Source organism: Protopterus annectens, chromosome 5.part0, assembly GCF_019279795.1.
Source record: "Protopterus annectens isolate FY-2018-M chromosome 5.part0, PAN1.0, whole genome shotgun sequence".
In the NCBI taxonomy this organism is placed as follows: Eukaryota; Metazoa; Chordata; order Ceratodontiformes; family Protopteridae; genus Protopterus; species Protopterus annectens.
Window position 1 is genome coordinate 721,697,546 of NC_056735.1, and position 21,793 is coordinate 721,719,338.

At 37.5% G+C, this 21,793-nt stretch overlaps 1 protein-coding gene across 6 annotated transcripts in view; it reads left to right on the plus strand.

Annotated features, from left to right (window-relative positions):
- The window catches only part of TBL1X (transducin beta like 1 X-linked), a 2,018,721-nt gene extending 1,998,407 nt beyond the window's left edge, over positions 1–20,314 (plus strand). For all 6 annotated transcript variants that reach the window (XM_044072565.1, XM_044072563.1, XM_044072566.1 and 3 more), the window contains one exon: positions 14,796–20,314. In XM_044072565.1, coding sequence (XP_043928500.1) covers positions 14,796–14,822 — 27 coding nt within the window. In that variant the 3' untranslated portion in view covers positions 14,823–20,314. The remainder of the gene's footprint in view (positions 1–14,795) is intronic.
- Positions 20,315–21,793: the final 1,479 nt, after the last annotated feature.

Genomic DNA, 21,793 nt, shown 5'->3' on the forward strand with positions numbered 1-21,793 from the left:
GTTGGCTGCTTCTTCCCCCATACTGCTCATTGTTGCTGTTTATTCCCTCTTCTTCTAGTCATAAATCCTTAGGAATTAACAAACCTCCTGTTTCTACTCTATACCTGTACAAAACGACTCCGTGTAACTTTGGAACTATGATTGCTCCACTACTTTCACAGGTAATATCTACATATGTGTAACTAAGTATATATTATGATTTTGCAATGTCAATACTTTGCTGCTGTAAATCTGCCTTGTGATTGTGTCTTTACATGTCTGCTGTACTTGTACTATTTACTACTGTTATCTGTAACCTGGACTGACCCTGCAATTGGTCTTTTGTGATCTGCATTCTACCCCAGTCAATAAAATGTAAATTAAATTAAAAAAAATAAACAAACATGGCCTTAAGGAGGACACAGGAGAGAGGACCCTCAGAAAGGGTGACAGAGCCAGTTGCCACATATGTAGTGTGCAATAGGCTTGAAGATACTACTGGTGAAGCAGATTCCATGCCTCCAGTATCTGCCAGCCTTTGACCAACCAGCTCAAAGTTGGACTGTCTGGCAGAGGCTAGTGCATCCCTCCTGGCTGTATATCAGAACCTTGGTGTGCCAGAATCTAAAGCATCAGACTTCCATGTAGAAGTTGTGGTTAAGTCAGATAAGTAGGATTCCGGCTTACTTGCTGCTGTTGTGTATGATAAGAAAAGAGGGCTAATACGTAGGCCATAGCTGGTTATCAAAAGCCCATATAGTATTCTCAAGAGGCAGATATGTACGAACAGTGTGTGAGCTAATCTTAAGGGCAGAATGTAGTAGCTTTGAAAGCAAGGTTTCAAAGCTGAGTCAAAAATTTCATCATATGATTTGCAAGTAGAGCTGACTTCCAGGATGGCTGCACACTGATCAACAGCTTGACTTCAGCTCTCCCAGTATGAACACAGAAACTGAGGAACTGCTGCCAGCAGTTTTGTTAACTTGAGTAAAATTCAGTTACTGACTAGTAAATACACTGACTGGATGCCAGCAAAGAAGAATCCAAGAGAGCCTGAAAGAAAATAAACTAGAAAAGATGAAGCAAAAACACTGACTGGGAAGAATCATGCAGTTCAACAAAAAGCAGTTCAAGCTTCAGTTCTGGTGCAAGATATGGCTTCCAGTAATCTAGCGGAAAAAAGTGAAATGAGCTTAGACCTGATTAAAATAAATGAAACACTAAACAAGTGTATCATCTCAAATAACAAAAGACTAGAAAAAAAATGGAAGAACCTTTAGACAGATATTCAGATGTACTGATAAAACTGCAAAAATCAGAGGCTGAAATGAAGAAAAGGCTGGCTGAATGAGACTGCTCAAGAAGAGATGTTTAATAGGGAAAATCTGAGATTTTCTGCTATACTAGAAAACCTAGAAGGAGCAGACTATATTAATTTTATGCAGGCCCAAATAAGCAACTGGACTAGTATTCCAAAGCAGAAACTGTCAATTGAAAGAGCATACCACATGTATGCTCCAAATCCAAATATGACCATGAGAAAGCACTCAAGACTTTTATTAGTAAAGTTGCAAACCTACCAGCTGAGAGAGTTTATCCTGACAAAACTGTGGCAGAATGGTAAAGTACTAAGAGTAGAAGAATGATTATCTTCTGCCTGGTGTACAGTGAAGAGACAATTTTATTCCATTAATCACGGAATGTCAAAAGGCAGGTGTGAGATTCAAGCTACTGTATCCAACTGTCTTCAGAATATTTTTTCCTGGAGGACCAATGTCTTTTGTTGATGCAGAACAGGCTACGGAGGAAATGCAAAAGTTTGTCCAACAAAAAGTAAGCTATCAAACAGAAGGGGACACTACTTCTCATTGTTCTGATAATAAAGCACACACAGAGACATTGCCAGTGAAACCTTTTCCACTGTTCCAAAGAAAAATGCTTGAGAGACAGGGAACAACACAGGAGTTGACCAGAAGAATCAGGAGCACTGTGAAATTGAAATGGAATCTGGAGTTGGGAGATGGAGATGAACACGAAGACCAGCAACATGGAAATTATTGAATAAATGTGAGATTGCAAAGCATCAATCAATTTGCGAAGTATGGCTGTATAATAAGTTGAAAAATTGGACTTTTGTTGACTTTGTTAAATTTGTGAAGAACTGAAAGCCATTTGGCTCATTTCATGTCAGTGTTTGGAATGGCTATGGCTGGAGCGGAGGAGGAAGGAAAAGTAACTATAAGTAAACATTTTTTTCTTAACAGTGTTTCTGTGAAACTTATTACAATATAAATTGCATGTTTTATAGTAAAGTATTTTAGTTCTTGTATATGATAGTTATTAAAGTAAAGGTAAACAGATGCCTTTTTCTTCTGTTTCTCTTTTCTTTTTTTGGTATTAATAAATGCCACCATTACAGTGCAAAAAGAGAAGAAAATCTAGACAAAAGCATGTTTAAGTAAACATGCAGTAATCTTGGGTTGTTGTGGTGTGAGATTTAGTGTAAAAGTGCACAGATCATAATATATGTAGAGCTTATATGTTTTCCCTTAATTTTGCATAGGTGAATGTCTGGAATAACACCCGTGATTTAATCTAATAATGAATTTTAAGTGGAAACAAGTAAATATGAAAACACCAAATATAATGAAAAGTTTTCCTTTAGCACTAAATGTTTCAGTTTGTTTTTCAGGATGCAACAGAGGACTACATTTTTCTTTTTCTCTTACTTTTCCATGAAGTCAAGCTGATAATAGGCAATAAAAGACAAAACACTGGTTTCATCAATCCTAAAAGTAAATGATTTCTCAAAGTATGCAAGTAGTTTTCACATCCTGGGGGGCAGGGGGATAAAAAAAGACACTAATTAGTGTAAGTAGAAGCACAGGCAATAACAAAATGCCGCGGTGGTACGGCGGTAGCGTTGTTGCCTCACAGCAAGAGGTTCTCCCATTAGATTCCCGGCTTGGCTTGGGAATGCCTTCTGTGTGGAGTCTGCATGTCCTCCCCACATTGGGTAGCGTTCGAAAGACATGCATGCATAAATGGGCGTGCTTTCGTTGAAGGTTGGGCGTCGAGCTGGCACCTTGGCGTTTCGTAAAAATCTACTGCCTATCTTTAGTGGACCGGAGTTCCGCTGTGGTGACCCCTTACCAGGAAAAAGCCGAAAGACAAACAAGAAGCACAGGCAATAACGTTGCTTAGCATAGATGACCTCAATTTCAGGTTAAGTATGGCCTGCATTAGCAGCGGTCATTTAGCACAAATGTTCCTATTTGGAGGGTTAAACTTCATTACTTGAAGATGTACATAGTTGTGTGTGTTTGTATTAAGTTAAACGGTTATGGGGGGTGTCTGAGGGATTTTATTAAAATAAAAATCTTGTAAAATGTGGCATTAAGTTCCAATATTGATAAGAAACATTTGTATAAAGGATTAACCTGCCAAATATTTAGTGGGTACATGGTCACCAAAGCTGGAATTATATAGTTAAAAAAGCTGACACATATAATAGGTGGGGATAATGACTTCTTACTATAATGGTAACACTTTCCATATTATCTTGGATTGTGAATGGTCTCACGGGTGAGGACAAAAAAGGAAAGAATACTAAATTGTATTAAGAAATGCAGAGTGGAAAAACCGGTTGTGTTTTTAATTGACTGTAGAACAAAAGTTAAAAAGGGATAATTTGTAGGGCATATAAAATTTTGCATGATAACTATAGGAATCAATAAGAAGAGGTAAAAAATATTGTGTAGAGATTAGCTATGCAATTTACAAAATATAATAAAAAAAACAGCGGGAGGACGTGTGTGTGTGTGTGTATGTGTGTATATATATATATATATATATATATATATATATATATGTATAAATATATATATATATATATATATATATATATATATATATATATATATATGTATATATATATATATATATATATATATATATATATATATATGTATATATATATAATTTGTGTGTGTGTATGTATATATAGGATATAAAAAGTGTACACACCCATGTTAAAATGCCAGGTTTTTGTGATATAAAAAATGAGACCACAATAAATTATTTCAAAACTTTTCCCACCTTTAATGTGACCTGTAACCTGTACAATTCAATAGAAAAATAAACAAATCTGTTAGGGTTCAAAAATATAAAAAATAAAAAACATACAGTACACTGGTTGCATAAGTGTGCACACCCTTAAACTAATACTTTGTTGAAGCACCTTTTGATTTAATTACAGCATTCAGTCTTCTTGGGTACACACCTGTCATCAATTAAAGAGATTCTGATTAACCCCAAATAAAGTTCAGCTGTCCTAGTAGGATTTTCCTGACATTTACTCAATTGCCTGCTACAGCAAAAGCCATGGTTCACAGAGAGCTTACAAAGCATCAAAGGGATCGCATTGTTGAAAGGTATCCATCAGGAGAAGGGTACAAAACATTTTCATAGTATTGGTTATACCATGGAACACAGTGAAGACTGTCATCAAAAAGTGGAGAAAATATGGGACAACAGTGACATTGCAAAGAACTGAACGTCCCCCCAAAACTGATGAAAAGACAAGACAAAAACTGGTCAGAGAGGCTGCCAAGAGACCAACAGCAACACTGAAGGAGTTGCAGGAATTTCTGGCAAGTACTGGTTGTGTACTACATGTGACAACAATCTCCCGTATTCTCCATTTGTCTGGACTATGGGATAGGGTTGCAATACGGAAGCCTTTTCTTACACAGAAAAACATCCAGGCCTGGCTAAAATTTGCAAAACAATACATCAGGTCTCCCAAAAGCATGTGGCAAAATGTGTTATGGTCTGATGAGACCAAGGTTGAACTTTTTGGCCACAATTCCAAAAGGTATGTTTGGCATAAAAACAATGCTTCGCATCACCAAAAGAACACCATCCCCACGGTGAAGCATGGTGGTGGCAGTATCATCCTTTGGGGTTGCTTTTCTTCAGTTGGAACTGGGGCTTTAGTCAAGGTGGAGGGAATTATGAACAGTTCCAAATACCAGTCACTTTTGGCCCAAAACCTTCAGGCGTCTGCTAGAAAGCTGAAGATGAAGAGGAATTTCACCTTTCAACACAACGATGACCTGAAGCATACATGCAAATCAACAAAAAATGGCTTTACCAGAAGAAAACTAAAGTTTTGGAATGACCCAGCCAGAGCCCAGACCTAAATCCAATAGAAAATATGTGGGGTGACCTGAAGAGGGCTGTGCACAAGAGATACTCTTGCAATCTGACGGATTTTGGAGCACTTTTGCAAGAAAGAGTGGGCAAATATTGCCAAGTCAAGATGTGCCATGCTGATAGACTCCTACCCAAGAAGACTGAATGCTGTAATGAAATCAAAAGGTGCTTCAACAAAGTATTAGTTTAAGGGTGTGCACACACAACAAAGTATTAGCTTAAGGGTGTGCATACTTATGCAACTAGCATATTGTATGTTTTTTTATTTTTTTTTAATTTTTCCCCTAACTGATTTGTTTGTTTTTCAATTGAATTGTGCAGGTTATAGGTCACATTAAAGGTGGGGCAATCTTTGAAATGATTTATTGTGGTCTCATTTTTTATATCACAAAAACGTTTGTGTGTATGGATGTAGACAGAGCTCCCAAGTATGCTACAAAATCTAAAAGATTTAGGATTTTTGTTTGGAAATGTTTGCATAGATAGTTTTATACCCCAAGCAAACTCCAAAGAATTTTCCTCCAGGTAGATGGCAAATGTTGGAGGTGTTATGAGAAAGAAACGGGTAACTGGGAACAAATGTTTTGGGAGAATAATGAGTTGGTAGGAATACTGGGCAAGCAAATGAGTGTAACTAAGGAAATTGTTTGTTTTTTTTTTTTGAGCTGGTACAGTTTATAGGATCTGAATTACTTAGAACACAGTAAGGTCTTGCTACATTTAATTGTGGTGGTTGTCAAAAAAGCACTTACTAGAAGAAGGAAATCAAAATCTAAACCACCTAACTATACTTGAAGTAGTAAATATTGTAACAGAGATAAAAGAACAGGAAGTGTGATCTCTAGAAAAGGATAGAAGTAAATTACATAGAAAAAATGGAATTGTGGGAACAATACATGCAGAAAAAATGTTTTGTAAGAATAGTGAGATATAAAAGAAGGCAGAAGTTTAATAATTTATGCAGTTGTTTCTTAGATTATACATCACATACATTTTATATAGCCTATCCTGTAATGTTTGTAAAGGTGAACTTAATATGGGTTTGATTACTTTTATATAAATTTAAGTGATAATTCAGGGAAGTAGACTAAAATCTAAAATACATCGGAAGAGTACATTTTCCAACAATTATTTGGAGTATGGCAGTTGCCACCTTGATAAAGTCAAATATAATGTATTTAAAGGGCAGTGTATTCGAGCTGCACGAATGACTTCTGAATATGACAATATGATAGAGGAATTGAACTTTATAATGAAGCTATTCCAACAAAGAGGCTATCCCCAACATATGATGAAAAACATCGTACAATATATTATCCAGGAATGGGACATAAATTACAAGCCATTATTAGGAGCTGGGAAAGAGACAATATCTAGTCAAAATATTGGACATGATAAGAATAATATCGTGATGGGCCCATACCAAAGATCCTGTATTATACAATATAGTATGGTTGCCAAGGAAGTGAAAATTTGATGTATAAATATTGGCGTTTGATAACGGGTGATACTACTTTGACAGATATTATGGGTTTCAAACCCAACTTTCTATACAAAATGGGACGAAACATCAAACAGTATGTAGAACAACACTGTGGAGGAGTAAAGAATACTAAGAAAGGATATAACACACATAGTAAGAAATGTGGTGCATGTAATCAATGTAGCTACATATTGGAAAAAGATAAAATAATGTTAGAGAATGGACATAAGACATTAGTAAGGTTTAAGTCAGGTAATTGCAATACCAAAATGATTATATATATGGCAAAATGTAACATTTGTTCCAGTTACTATGTAGGCAAGACGGAAAGATGTTTTAAAAAAGAGAATTTATGATCATACCTACAGTATCAGAACAAAAGATACTACAAACGCGCTATTTAGACACATTGAGAAAAAGGTGACACCCATCAGTTTAAATTTGCCATTCTGGATACAATTAATGTGGACCCTAGAGAAGATGACAACAAAACCTTATTGAATTATAAGGAGGTTTGGTGGCAGATATATCTGGATGCAACTACACCTCCTGGACTTAACGACCATATCCCTGTTAAACCCATACTGGAGATATTGTAGTAATACTAGGTCATTACACAATTTTATATAAAAATGAAAATAGTTTATGATGAATATAGAAGGTTGTCATGAACACATTTACACATTAATTTAAACATCAACTTGAAAACTTCTGTAATACTGGAAAAAGTTTATATATTTTTTTGGGTTAGTTAGAGAGTATAAAGATACATTTTTCATACTCCAGTTGTATGATATGTTATTTGGGACTATACATTATATAGCAAGTGGGTGTGGTTTAGAGATATTTTGTTTCTGTTATGTACAGTTTTAATTGTCAATAGTGATGATTTTATATACATTTTTATAAGCATTTTTATGCATCGTTTATACACAGATGAAATACTTAGGTTGCACATTTGTTTACTTGTATATATTTTTACAGTATACAGTGAATTAATACGATGTAGCCACATTGCTTTATATGGCTGGGAAGGTTGGTTATTTGCTTAGTACCAAGGATACTGTTTCTTTAAATTTCTTTAGACTTTTAAAAATTTTTGGTGCCAAAAAAAGTTTATAAGCTTGAAGTATTGTATTTTGAGATGTTCTGATGAAGCCCAAGTGTATTGGGTGAAAGCGCTCAACTTTTTCAGTTAATGTGATATTTGGAACTTTTAAACATTTTAACTTTGTTACAATAAATTTGTTTTATGCTGGCAAGTGGTGAAGCACTTATTGGTGATTCCGGGGCCATTTGCTGTATCCGTTTATTTCTGAGTTGGATTATAATTCAATGTGTTTATTTCAAAAAAAAAAAGAAGAAGAAGAGGCAAACATATTTCATCTTGCCTCAGAAATATCACAAGCAAGTAGCACACATTTGTATATTTTGTCCTGGTGGCCAAGTGGTTCCCTTCCCTGTTGATGTTTTCAGTGTGTAAAATTTTGTGTAATTAAAGTTTTGGTGCTTTTATCTGGCTCATATGGGAGCTGAGTAAGTGGGCTGTCATTGTTATGAAGCAGACTGGTTTTGATAGTGCTTGGCACCATTGGTAGTGTTCCTGAGAAACAGAGGTGTACACATTTACACATATATAGATAATTACTTACTGCTGGCAAAATCATGAAGGAAATGAAGTGGAAGCTAAAATTCACCAGAGACTATGGATAGTGTCTGGGATTTTTCCTTAGTACCTACCAAATCCAGTCAGAGAGCATATCTAAAATCTTGTGGGGTGTACCCCCTTAGGCACACTACAGTGCATACATTCTCATGCAAAAAGTGATATTCCTGGAGAATGTTACCTATAAAAAGCTCAGAAGACCTCCATGATAGAGAGTTCTTCGTAGCCTTGGCAGTTGTTATACTAATGGTACCCTGTAGGAAACCTCCAAATTTAAAAGGTCCATTGGTATTTGGGAAGACTGCTGGGGTCAACACTCTCATCTATTACATAACGAAATTCCAGTCTTGTTTGGTAGTCGGCAGAGTTTACAAGATGGGCTTGTCAGGTACGGGAAAGCATGGGCATTGCCTTTCTCCCCACATGAGCATAACCTGCCAGAACATTGGATAAAGTTTATGAGGTCATTTGGGCATTGTCTAGGTACAGAATCATTGGACCTGGCTCAAAAAAGCCTCCATATCAACATAATGTAGCTGTTGTCTGTTGTTCATTCCTTGAATGTCTTTCGGCCCATTTTGAACCGATGATTGTTATTGCTTTTCAGAGTTACACCATACAGAGTCAAGTAGAAGTATAGAGCTTACTTTTGTACTTTGCAAACTAGTAGTGCAAGCTTGGGAGTTGGTGTCATGGTCCTATATGACCACAGGGCATCCTCTACACCAGCAGACCTTAATTAGAAATAGACTTCCTTTGCATAACTTTTACCAATAATCATATGTGGCATTTAAGCTAAACTGCTGAGGCCTAACTGTAAACAGGGAAATGCTGGACAAAAGCCTGTTCACTTCTACATAAAATCACCTGTCTGTTCTCATAATAACTATGCAAGACTGCCGAGGCAGTAGAAACTTTCCTCATTCCCTGGAACGGTCTATTTCTGTACTCCTACCTTTCCATTGTTCTCCTTCATAGAGTGTTGGTATAGGTGAGGTGTGACGCCCCACCAGTGAACCAGTAATCAAGGAACATCTGTCCTCACCACTGGTACCAGTAGGGGACATACACTGGGAGGATTACAAGTACACACACAGTATTTCCAGATGCAGCTCTTTGCATCATGTCAGTTTCCCTTAAGAGCATACAGAGACCACAGTTAGTCTGGGGCTTGTTTCCTCAGTCTTTCTCTAGATCCCCAGTAAGACTCCCCAGTGGCACAGCTATAGAGTTGAGTCCTTAGCCAGGGTTCCAAGCCAAGTTCTCCAACACTCTCTTTGTCAAACTAGTGCTTCGTGTCCCTGCCCAAGTAGCTGACACACACACGCACGCATGCACACACACCTGGGAAAGGCTGGCACAGGTTTACTAGCTCTGCCCCCTTCTGCTCAGACTGTAAGGTAGTTACCACTGCCACCAGAACCCCTTATCAGCCACTGTAAGGCCCTTAAGAAACGGCTTCCAATTTTACTGTGTAATATTAATATTAATACAAATGGTAGTTTGACCAAGAGCAAGGCTGTTAGGAGTGGCACACACAGTGTCACTAAATAAATATGCAAGTACTCTCAAAACTTAAATATTTCTGCACAGATCAGTCACAGTGAAAGGTTTAAATATGTTTAATAATTAAAGAACAAGACAATACTAAATATATATATTCACAGTGACATCAGAGTTCAAAACCACAGGAACTATTTAAAACGACATTGCAGGACAGTCTCAAATAAATAAAGAAAAATATCTAAACTAAGCTTTACTATATTCCTGACTGAATCTCAAGAGAAGTACTATACTCTAGGAACTTACTATTAAGGCAAGACAGATGTGGTTCATAGGTTCGTAGATTAGTACTAAGCTAACTGCCCTTGCGAGCCATTTTAAGCCTAGCCAATTACCCCTTATGAGATTCAAACCCTGCACCTTGTGTTTGCAAGGCAAACACCTTAACCATTAGACCACCCACCCTGGATCTTCTAGTTATGTCCAAGACAGAATACAGAATGCTCTGTCTCACTAAGAGACTTCTCAAATTAATATCTAAAATATTACTTCTGGGATAGCTTCCAGAATGACATAGTTTCTTGTCATCTGACTGCTAGTTCCCAGGCCACACCAGCATTGATGAAGCTGGCAGTATTTAGCATCTACCAAGGTCTTCTCCTCAGATCTCTGGCAGATGCTGGAAGTCATAAAACAATTGCATTCCTTTACGCTTTCAAGACTAGTAATTAATTTACCCTAAAGACAATACAGAAAATGTCCTAGTATATGGACATTGTGTCTCTTGCTGCATTGAAAACTGAACAATACCATCTTTTATAGCCTATCCATAAATTAATTTAATTTCAATTGTTTTTCTGAAATTTACTAGACTGAGGTAAACCTCCCGTATCCCAGTTTCCACTGTTAAAATATATACATTTAAAAAGTTACAATAGTGCATGAACATTTCTGTTCTCCTCCAGTAGGGCACACTCTGGTTATATTTCATACAGCACTCTGTGAATACCTTTTCAACACACAAGTCTGTACAAGCAGTTTGATATACACATGACATACAGCCGTGTAATACATTTGTAACACAAACATGCTATACAAGTCATTTTGATATTCACCAATGACTTATAGTTATTTACAAAATTTCAGCTGGCTGGGCTGGCAGTATCTCCTTTTGTCACATGAGTATTGATATAGTTAAAGTTATATTGGTGGCTCCTTACTGGCTCAGGTAACATGGTTCTCTAATTTGTTGTAGGTGGTAAAAGAATAACCGTTTAACCTGCTCCTGACCATAAAGCTATTTTCAGAGAAATCCAGTACCCTGGTACATCTGAACATATGGAGGCTGAGACTGACTGATCTGGCTGACATCCTTTTTTCTCGAGCACTGTTAGCAGAGGCCATGAAACCAAATACAAGGAAGCTGTACCTGGCTAAGTGGTGAAGCGACTTCAGCTGGTGAAAGAATAATGGCAAGGATCCCACTTCAGTAGGGTACCCTGGTGTGCTGTCATGCTTTTCAAACCTTGTATTTTGTTTACAGATATTCTTTTGGGGACCCAGAATGCCCACATTCTGCTAATTTAAAAATGATATAAAACAGGCTTTTTAGGCATATAATGAAGTCTGTAGATGATCTTGGGTTGAAATTCCATGTATCTTATTGAATTATTTAAATGGATGTTTTGAATTCCATACATTGATCAAATAATCAAGTTATTCATTCTGTAACCACCTAAATAGCCCCTAATAATTTGTCAGCCATTGACATTAAAATGTATATTCTTATTAAAAGTCCCATTATCTTATTAGTCACAGTGACTACTTATGTCAGTTTGTTGGCAGTTTCACATGCTCTGTGCTGTTTAATCAATCAATCTGTGTAATTAGGAAGCAGATGAACAGGTATCCAAAGCTAGCCCAGATTTTTTCATGAAAATTCCTCAGTCTGGCATTTAATATCTCTGTCAAACATAGGAATGCCAGCATCATTAAATCATTAAAGCACTTCTTTAAATCTGTAGAACCTACATGTCAACTCCCTAAGATTTTAATCATGTCATTGTTGAATAGCTGTTACTGTTGAAAGCTCTGCAGACTTATCAGTGTCATCAAAACTAACAAAGATTTCTATAAAAGCAAACCCCCAATGTGTGGGACTGGAGTGCACATGACACAAGGTAGGTGGACTGGAGCACACATGACGCAAGGTAGTTGGACTGGAGCACACATGACACAAGGTAGGTGAACAGGAGCGCATGTGATGCAAGAACGGTGGATTGGAGTACACGTGATGCAAGATAGGTGGACTATAGTACACGTGATGCAAGGTAGGTGGACTGGAGTGCACATGATGCAAGGTAGGTGAAATGGAGCACAAGTGATGCAAGGTAGGTGGACTGGAGCACCCAACAAGCAAGGTAAGTAGACCTGAATACCTGAGACGCAAGGTAGAGGGACTGGAGCACACAAGAAGCAAGGTAGGTGGACTGGAGAGCAAGCGACGCAAGGTAGGTGGATCGGAGTCGTACATATGGCACAAAGTAGCTGGACTGGACTGTACATTATATAATGTAGATGAAGTGGATCACACATGCCCTTTTTTTAGCCATATGCTAGTTATAAAAAAACACATTGTATATTGATTCACTACTCAGAAGGGTGGTGCTGCGGTAGCATTGTCACCTCACAGTTAGACGTTGCCCGTTCGATTCTCAGAGCGTCGTCTGTGTGGCGACATGCGTGAACGGGCGTTCCTTCATTGAAGGTTGTGCGTTAGGCCCGGCAAGCCAGCACGTAAAACTTTACTGCCAATCATTAGCGGACCAGAGTTCCGCTGTGGCGACCCCTAACCGGGCAAAGCCGAAAGACGCAAACAAACTCAGAAACAGCTTAAAACTTGAGCAGATAAGCCTTCTGTTGGGATCCAAGTGTACAGTAAATAAACAAGTTTTACTGAATGCAAAACGCATAAAATAAACATTTTAGGCACATTTTGCCATTTCATTCAGTAGTTGGACTGTTTGGTAGTAGCAAAGAAAAAAAAGATGTTGATTCAACATGTTTAACAGACGGCTCCTCATGCAAGACTTCATATGAGAACACCAGCGACAGCATTAGAATCAAAGATCTGTAAGATGTGACAATTCCTGTTTGTCTGTATATAAAGAATGAATTCCTGTGATGGGCAAATGTGGCAGTCGTATTGACAGGGAACCCCAGCCCAAGATCTGGTGTTTAGTAACAGGTTCTTTTGATTATGCTTTGGAACAACATTTTAGAGCAAGGCAAGTTGTTTTAACAGTGGTTAAGGTGTTTGCCTTACAAACACAAGGTGCAGGGTTTGAGTCTCACAAGGGATAATTGGCTAGGCTTAAAATGGCTCGCAAGGGCAGTTAGCTTAGTACTTATCTATGAACCAATGAACAGGAATTATTTCAGACCGAAGGAGGCAAAAAATGCCCTATCCTAAGGTTTTTCAGCCAGGGCAGCTTATGATCAAAGAAGACAGTATTACATTAATTTAGTACATAAATAGGAAGAATAGAATCTTCTGAGTGCAGAGAGAAATTGTGTATGAGAGGACTTCACAACTCTCTTAAACTTTCACTTTCCAGATCTACTGATTCATTTACTTAGTTTAATGCAGTTTGATAAATAGTACTTTTTTGCTTATAAAACTACTTAGATGCACTTGTCTTGTTTTACTGGTTTGATTTGCAGTGATCATTGTAGAATGACTATCATGTCTAATAGCAGTTGTGTATCTCTACATGTTTTTGTGAATGCTCTGCCTTTTTGGATCAGGTCATTCCTGAAAAGGGACTTACGGCCATTGTACTTACCTGTTAACAAATGTAAAAATAAAAGAACATATCAGTCATATAGAAACTTGATGCACGCATTGTAGGATAGTGTACTGGTGGGCCCTTCAGAAGTTAGACCCTTTACTACACATCACAGCAGTGAGGTCAGCCTCCTTTGCTGTCTCTTTCCTCACGAGTAATTTGGAGAAGGCAGATTATCTTTCCTTCAAAGTTACTCAAATCTTAGCTTATGCCTTCCTCCTTTTTCTGTGTTACAGATGGGACTGCTCATGGGAAGTCAAGACAAGGGTAATCTAATTCTTATATTGCCCTGCTGGTCAGGGCAACCATGATATTCTCTGCTATAAATCATAAATCTCTTCATCTCTGTGCTGGATTCACTAACCTTTTCTCCCATGAGAAACCAGGATCGGGAAGTAGGAAGTGAAGTCGAGTTGACCTCACATAGCTGCCTGGTGTTACATCCCTCTCAGCAGTTGCTATTTAAACTTTAACCTTCAGGAAATGCCAGCATGCCTTTGCATCCCTGTCATTTCCAAGGCTGCTGCATGCACCAGCACCATTCGGCAACACATGTTAAATGGGGCTTAACTCCTTGGCACAGTAAGCAATGCTTGTGCTAGATGCCACTCAAGTGGCAAACCAAAGCTACACCCCGATGGGTAAGCTGACAACGTCCAGTGCCTGTACCGCCAGTCCAACAAGGGTTGGCTGGATTGCAGTCAATGCTTCATACCTCTGCACAAATGAGTTGGTTTACTAACATGATTTCTTTATTTCAGGTGCATTCTGGCAAAGAGAATTCTGTCTCATTCCTTTTATTTCTTTAAAAGTGGTGACAAAATGAATGCTGTGAAGCATCAGGATAATTTGATGACATTGTGTGGTCTATTGAGAATGCAGTCTTCTCTCTGGTTGCGAGCTGTGGGGTGTACCATTTGTAACTGGGCAGATTTCAGGCATAGGTATTATTAAAAACGTGTATAGTTGACATCTTTCAGATACAGTGCTTATTTTTTTCCCTTCTAAATGTTGGCAAGCAATTTAGATAAGTTCATTGCATATATAAACTTTGTGCATATATACTGAACATGTTTTTTTTTAAATACTTCTGATCTAGGTTTGTGTGCTTGATCTTCGGAAGTAGAAGACTTCATTTGTAACACAGTTAACTTGGATTGGCAGTGAATGCGCAGGTGGCAGTACTCTACATCACGAAGTAACAGCTCCAAAACTGTATGAACAGGACAAGGTTAGAGCGAAGCATAAAAAAAAGTCAAAAGCCACTGGATTCCAACTTGTCCGTTATTTTCACTGAAGGGGAAGGAAAGCATGGTTGTACGGACAGGATGGACTAGAATGGAAAGGGTCATATAAAATGCACCTTCCTGCTTTGGGAAGGTACAACAAAGTTCTCCCCTGCATTGCTGATTCCTTTCATGGACGTATTTTGACGATGACTGAGAAATCGGTGCCAAAAAAAAAAAAAAAAATGCAAGGGAGATGAAAGTAAATGCTGTGATGAACCAAAAGGAGGGTGACTGTGCCATCCTCCATGTGTTTTATCATTCTGATTTGGACACTACACTTGCTTCTTCAAATAGACAGTGGTTAGTAACACTGCCATAGTGTCGATTGTTTCTTTGTAACCCATACTTTTCTATTTTCTATTCTCTTTTATGCTTCATAATATTTGATTGGCTGGAGACTAGTTCAGTTCGAGAGGCCGGCCACAGTTGTGAATCTAAATGACATGTATCTTGTTTCCATCTGAGACACTGTAACAGAATTTACATAAGTGAAACATTAAAAATGTTTTTGTTCACAATTTTGGTGTCTTAAGAGCACTTCAGTTGTATGACAAGTGCTTTGGAAGTGCTGTGACAGCTTTATACAGGAGAAGATGAATTTTAAGAGAACGCCCATTGTATTTTTGAAAATAAAATATTTTTGTGTTAAACCACAACTCTGAGAGCCTTTATGGCTGTCATATATCATCTGGTTTCTTTCACTCTTTGAAGGAGGGGCCGCCTGTGTATTTTACACCTTTAAAGATGCAGTATCCAGTAAGCTTTTCTAGTATTGTAAAGTAAAAGGGCAGTATGTTTCTTTGGCTGTGCTTGCAAGTTTATCCATTTTAAATTAAGCAGATTGAATAACTGTAATCCCTTTTGTGGGGAATTCTAGGGTCCATCTTTAGTTAGTTTCAGCTCAGTTCTTGAACTCCTTTATCACAGTGCACAGGTTTATGAAGTTGTGAATGTTCTAGAAGTTGTGAACAACCTCAAAGTAACCCTTCTGAACAACTTCATGTTAAAAAAATGTACTAGAGTCTGGTAGTAATGTAGTGCAAGCTGGTATAAATGTAATGTTTCTCTATCTGCTGCACAGTATGATCAGAATTATGATCGTTATCTGAGCACTGATAATCCCATATTAGAAATATTTGTATATAACAAGTATCTGTGTATGTGCACATATGTTTGCTCATACATATACAGAATTTTAATGTTTCAGGAATTTTTTAATTCAACCTTCAGTATGCCTTAATGGTAATGCATTTTCATTCAGTTTTCATGCAGACAGTATTGTTATATGTATTATCTGTATCCCCATAGCTCTGTGACTGTACATGTCCCAGGATCCCCTCCTCCCTATCTCCTAAAGTGGACTGCATGGGAAGATGGGCTAGTTCTTGAGCAGCATTATTCTTGGCACTTTTGTAAGAATTGCAGTGTATTGCTAATATCCTTCTCATGACGGTTAATGAGTGTGCCCCAAAGCGTGTTTTCCAGTAGTGACTCACTGGTGTTTGCTTGCTTCTGTGTATAAACTTAGGTCCAGGTACAGCCAAATCACCTATCCTCAGTCCTGTTGCTACTACATCACCTAGTCTTCAGCATGTGGTAGTCAGGCAATGGGCATAAATTACTACACCTGGAATGAGTAAGGCAAACTTGAGTGCTCATTGCTGTATCCCTGGCTGAGTCTCTAGCATTCAGACCTTCTACTGAAACCATATTTGCTGGAACTGCAGTCAAGTCTCCATCCCTGTATGCCACTGAGCTGGCTGGCCTACAGGGAGTCAGTGTATTGACTGTGTCTGCATAAACTTCTGCTGAAGTCTACCTTAATTATATAAAGGGAGAATCCAGAGTCAGAAACAAGTGCTATAGCAGGCATATATTATACAGACTGGCACGTTCTATAGAAATGTTGAAACTGAAGTAATTTGCAGCATATGCACTATTCATATGAATACACGTGTTATATGCACTCTAAGCAGGTTACCTAACTGTGCCAAAGTGTGACTGCATATTTTACCTGGCTGTCTTCTATGCATCTTTTTTTTTGTTTTGTTTTTTCCCCTAAACCTACATTATTCTTTTTCTGTTTCAGAAATAACTAGTAATCTTATGGCAGAAGCAGACATCCACTGAGATACCTGTTTTCTAAAGCTCCTATAGCTTAGCTGATTATAACTTCGAGTCCCAGCAGCCATTGTATTACATCTGTGGTATGAGAGTCCAGAGTCCATTTTAACTGAAAACATGCAGTTATCAAGTAAATGTTATTTTTGTTTCCGTTTTCACAGGAGCAAAATGCCACTCATAATAGCCAACCATTTAGTAAACTGCAGTTTGCAAACTCAGTCTTTGTTTCCAGCATATAAAACAGTTTTGCACAGTCTATACCAGGCTTTTGTGAAAAAAATGTTCCATTACAGGTGTTGAAGTTGTACTTGACTTTAGGTGTAATGGCTTAGTGCTCTAAGTGCAGCAGGCTTAGTATGCCTTTGTAGCTGTGTTCTGCATGTATCTTTCCTTACACAGGCAGTTCTCCATATGCATAGGTAAGATAATGGGAGAGAAATAATGCCCAAGTGGTAGAACTTCCATTGTTAACCTGAAATTCGCCTCCCCACAGCCACTCTCTCGGGTATCTCATTGTACAGCACAAAATAACAGATATTTGTACTTAGTTACTAGCAGATAAAATTAAATGCTGTGTGGGAAGTCTTTGCCGCAAGAAGTTAGTATGTGGTACTTATAGGTAGTGCTGATTGTTTCAGTGTATGAGACACACTGCACATCTCATTAGAGTATGTTGTAATGTCTTGCAGAAGTTAGTGTTAAAGCTTATGAGTACAATTCAGAGTACTGTGAATGATTTTTGTGGTGCTGTGTTGTGACAATTCCTGACCAAGTGCTTGGATTTAATGGAGGTCGTGTTTGGTTCAGGGAATTATTTAAGGCAGTGAGCTGCGAGTAAGTTGTAGCCTACAGATCTGGGTTTATCTACAGATTTGCTTGAATACTACATGTCTCCAACCATTATATTTCAACAGCCATTTTTCCTGTATCATCACCAAAAATAGCTGCTTGTTCTTGTTAAACCTTAAGAAGTTACCAAATATTCAAAAGAAAGTGATTGGAGTGGGGAGTTTTGTATGAAACAGCTGAAGAACAACAAATGGGGGAAGATGAAATGTGAGGAGCAGGTACATGGACCACATTTTGAACCAGTTTTAACTGTTGTACTTCACTCAGTGTATTGTGTGGAGAAAGAGGGTGTGGGAAACAATACACAACAGACATCTACAGCATATAGACAGTTAATCAACTATCGTATCTTTTGCCTTGAATCTCCTGAGTTCATCGATGTTATTGTTGGATCTGCTGTGTTCTGCTGTATATTCTTGAGGTAGAAGAGCATAGTTGTACTTCTTTGTCACCGTTTGTCTTTAACAGTAACACATGGTAACCCTTCAGAAAAGACAAAGCCATATGTTTGACAACACGTGAGTATTTTTGGATTGTACTTATGTTTAGCAATGTTAGTAGAGATCATTTTGGACCTACGATTTTTTAGGTAGTTTTAGGATTAAAGTTGGGGACAAGAAGCATTCACAAAAGTCAAGGAGTAAGACTGGTGCATATGGAATGCAGTACTGTGCTTCAGTTTCTTAGAAGTGGGAAGAAGGAGCAAGTAAATCTGCACTCAAGTGCAATTTCTATCCAGCTAAATTACAAAGTATTTTAGAAATTAAACTTGACATCTGATAAGTTGTGTACTTGATGAAAGGAGTGCATTTCATTCAAGACTAATAAATTAGGGTGCTGTGAGGACTTGCCCCAGTAGGAACTGTGATCTTATGCTTGCTGTCATATTTGCTACTAAGATATTTTGAGTAATAGAGCAAGTTACTAGAGAAAAGATCATAAACATTAAAGGGGGTGCACACAGCTATTACCATGGAAATTGAGATCATTTGTGTACACATATAATCAAGAGTATCCGTAGAGAAAATGTTTCTTCTAGCAGGGTTTCTCCAAAGAATAATTTGACATGTGTAGGAATGAAGTTAACATGTGTCTGTTGCTTTATAAATTGGGTTTCCTTTCTCATTCCTCTTTTAATCCTCCGTGGTCACCATGCTAATGCATCTGAGTGAGTTAAAATTGAATTGCAAGAGATTGATTACTCTGTGTATGTTGCAGTGCTGCATTGGTTATTTTTGAGTAAATTTGCTCGATCCAGCAGCTCTTCATGGGTTTGACCATGAAACCACATAAGGTGTCTGTTAATCACTGACAGGATCTGGTGCCATTTAGGAGCATGGAACCATGTGAACAGGTAAAGACTGCACATGTGGTATATAGAAATAAAACAAGCTTACATATCCTAGCTACAGTGTTGCAAAATCAAAGCTCATGTTATCATTTTTAGTATAATAAAAACAAACCATGATAGCTCCTCTTGGAAGTATTACATTCATGGATAAGATATCTTTATCCCTTGAAGTATCTAGCCTAAGTAACAAGAAGCCAGTGCTGTGTGTGTGTGTGTGTGTGTGTGTGTGTGTGTGTGTGTGTGTGTGTGTGTGTGTGTGTGTGTGTGTGTGTGAGAAAACCCACACAAGAAACAGAAACTGAGTTAACACTTTGTACATTACAGATATTTTTTCTGTTGCAAAGTTAGCAAGCTTTTCACTGCATCCTGTATTGTCAAAGATATCAACACTGACAAATATGTATCATTTTCCAGCTGTTGGAGGAATTTCCTGCAGGTAAAAATGAATACCAAATTGTAGACTCTGAAACACTGAATGGAAAGGGACAGAAAAGTTTTCTGTATGAATACTGCATCTTTAACCCCAATAAGCACTTGCTGGGAGTGGGATGGGATAATAAAAGGGACAGACATCTGCAGAGTTAAATGCACACTAACTCCATGTGTTTTAAGTCCCTCTTTTTTGAATGATTAATGCTAATTTTTTAGAGCCAAGCGAAAGTGCACTTTGTCAATGTAAGAGTCTGTTTTTTTTGTTTTTGTTTTTGTTTTTTTTTCTTTTGTCTCTGTTTAAAAATGTGGTTATTGTTACATGCACAACTGTTTGTTCATTCACTGGAGTCTTTACTGGCTTTTGCTATTTTCTGTTGTCTATGTCAAATTTTAATTCAAGCATTTATTTGTTCTTTCAGTATTTCTAGGGTTCAGTGTAGAAGATCACCACCATCTCCAAACCTCTTTTGTTTCATTGTTCTACACACTGTGATGTAGCTCATTTGTTTAAAAGGAGAGAATCATCAGATCCTACCCAGTGTCTTGAATAAATTGCTATATTTTGATATTGGAGAACTCAGAATAATGTTTCTTATTGTGTTGGATGCTTTATTTATTTGATTCATACCATCTGTTTAAAAAACATATACAAAATATGTCTTTTTAGGGAGAGCCAGTGCAACAGGTGAAGCAAGTTGATGTGATGCACCAGTCAAAAGAATGTCACAAACATTTTTCAGCAGTTTCCTACAGTAGTACATCTGTGATAGTCACATACTATGTGTTGGGCTCTTTAGTTTTCTTATTGGTTTTTTTTTTTTAATCTTGTATTTTTCTGTAACACTGAGGTCCACTCATTGTCACCTTCAAATCATTCCTGTGGAGAGGTGGTAGACAGATGAATATTCTTTTATAGAAGGGCCAATTATACTATAGCTACCATTTTCCCCCTTAATCTTGGGTGGTGTGAGTATGGATAGTTGGAATGCCAGTTTGTGAGTAACTACACACATTTCCTTGTGAATTTACCTACTATGTCTACTCACTCACGCACACTGTTGTGGTCTAATCATTTTACTGCTATGTCTTTAACTTTGACAATGAGGATTAATAAAAATGTGCTGACATTCATTGCTCAGTTATCTGTCCTCTGTGGCCTGCCTTCTGTTGTGTTCAAATCCTAATATCAGTGTCCTATGGGCTAGCCTATCCATAGCTATATTTTTGTTGGCAGCCTGTTTAACAAGAACAGGTTAAGACCTCTGTGATATGCAACTCATACATGTTGGCACACTACTGTAAACATGTTCTGCTGCAGTTACTCAGTGGACAATGCAATGTGCAATATTTCATGTCATACTCCCTTCTGTCATCCAAGACCTCTAGAAAAAAGAAAAAAACTTATGGGATCTGTGGATAATCTTCACGGCTGTCACAGTCAATACCCTGCAAGTTAAGACACAAACTGAATCCATACTACCAAAGGAAAAAGCACCACAGTGTATCCAACTGCCCAAATAAATCCTGCAAGCACGATGAAATAATGTACTGTTTATTGCGAAAAACAAAAAATCACATAAAGCGCTTTTCGTCAGGCCACATAGCCCAACTTCTTCAGATAATTATACAACATAGGACATAAACTATATAGGAAGTGAAAAGGAAGTGAAAAGTCAGCTGGTTCCAGAATCAACAGGAATCAGTTGCTCTTAAAGTGGCAACCACCTTCATTCATTACCTAAAATGTATAGCTTAAACAGCTCCCATCTATACATTGTTTTAAAACATTATTTTAAAATAATAGACAAATATTGTAAAAAGATCTAAAACCAATAATTATCTATTGTGAAATATTAATGCAGTTAAAGTTAAAATTATATGTATATATTTATATTTGTATTTCTATGTTCTAGTATAATAAACCTTAAAAGCATGTGGATAAAAACATGTAAATAAAAAACAGCAAAACCTGACTTAAAAAGTTGCAAGTCAAATACACTCATAGACAATAGTATGCATAGACCATTTTAAACACAGTATAATAGTCAACTC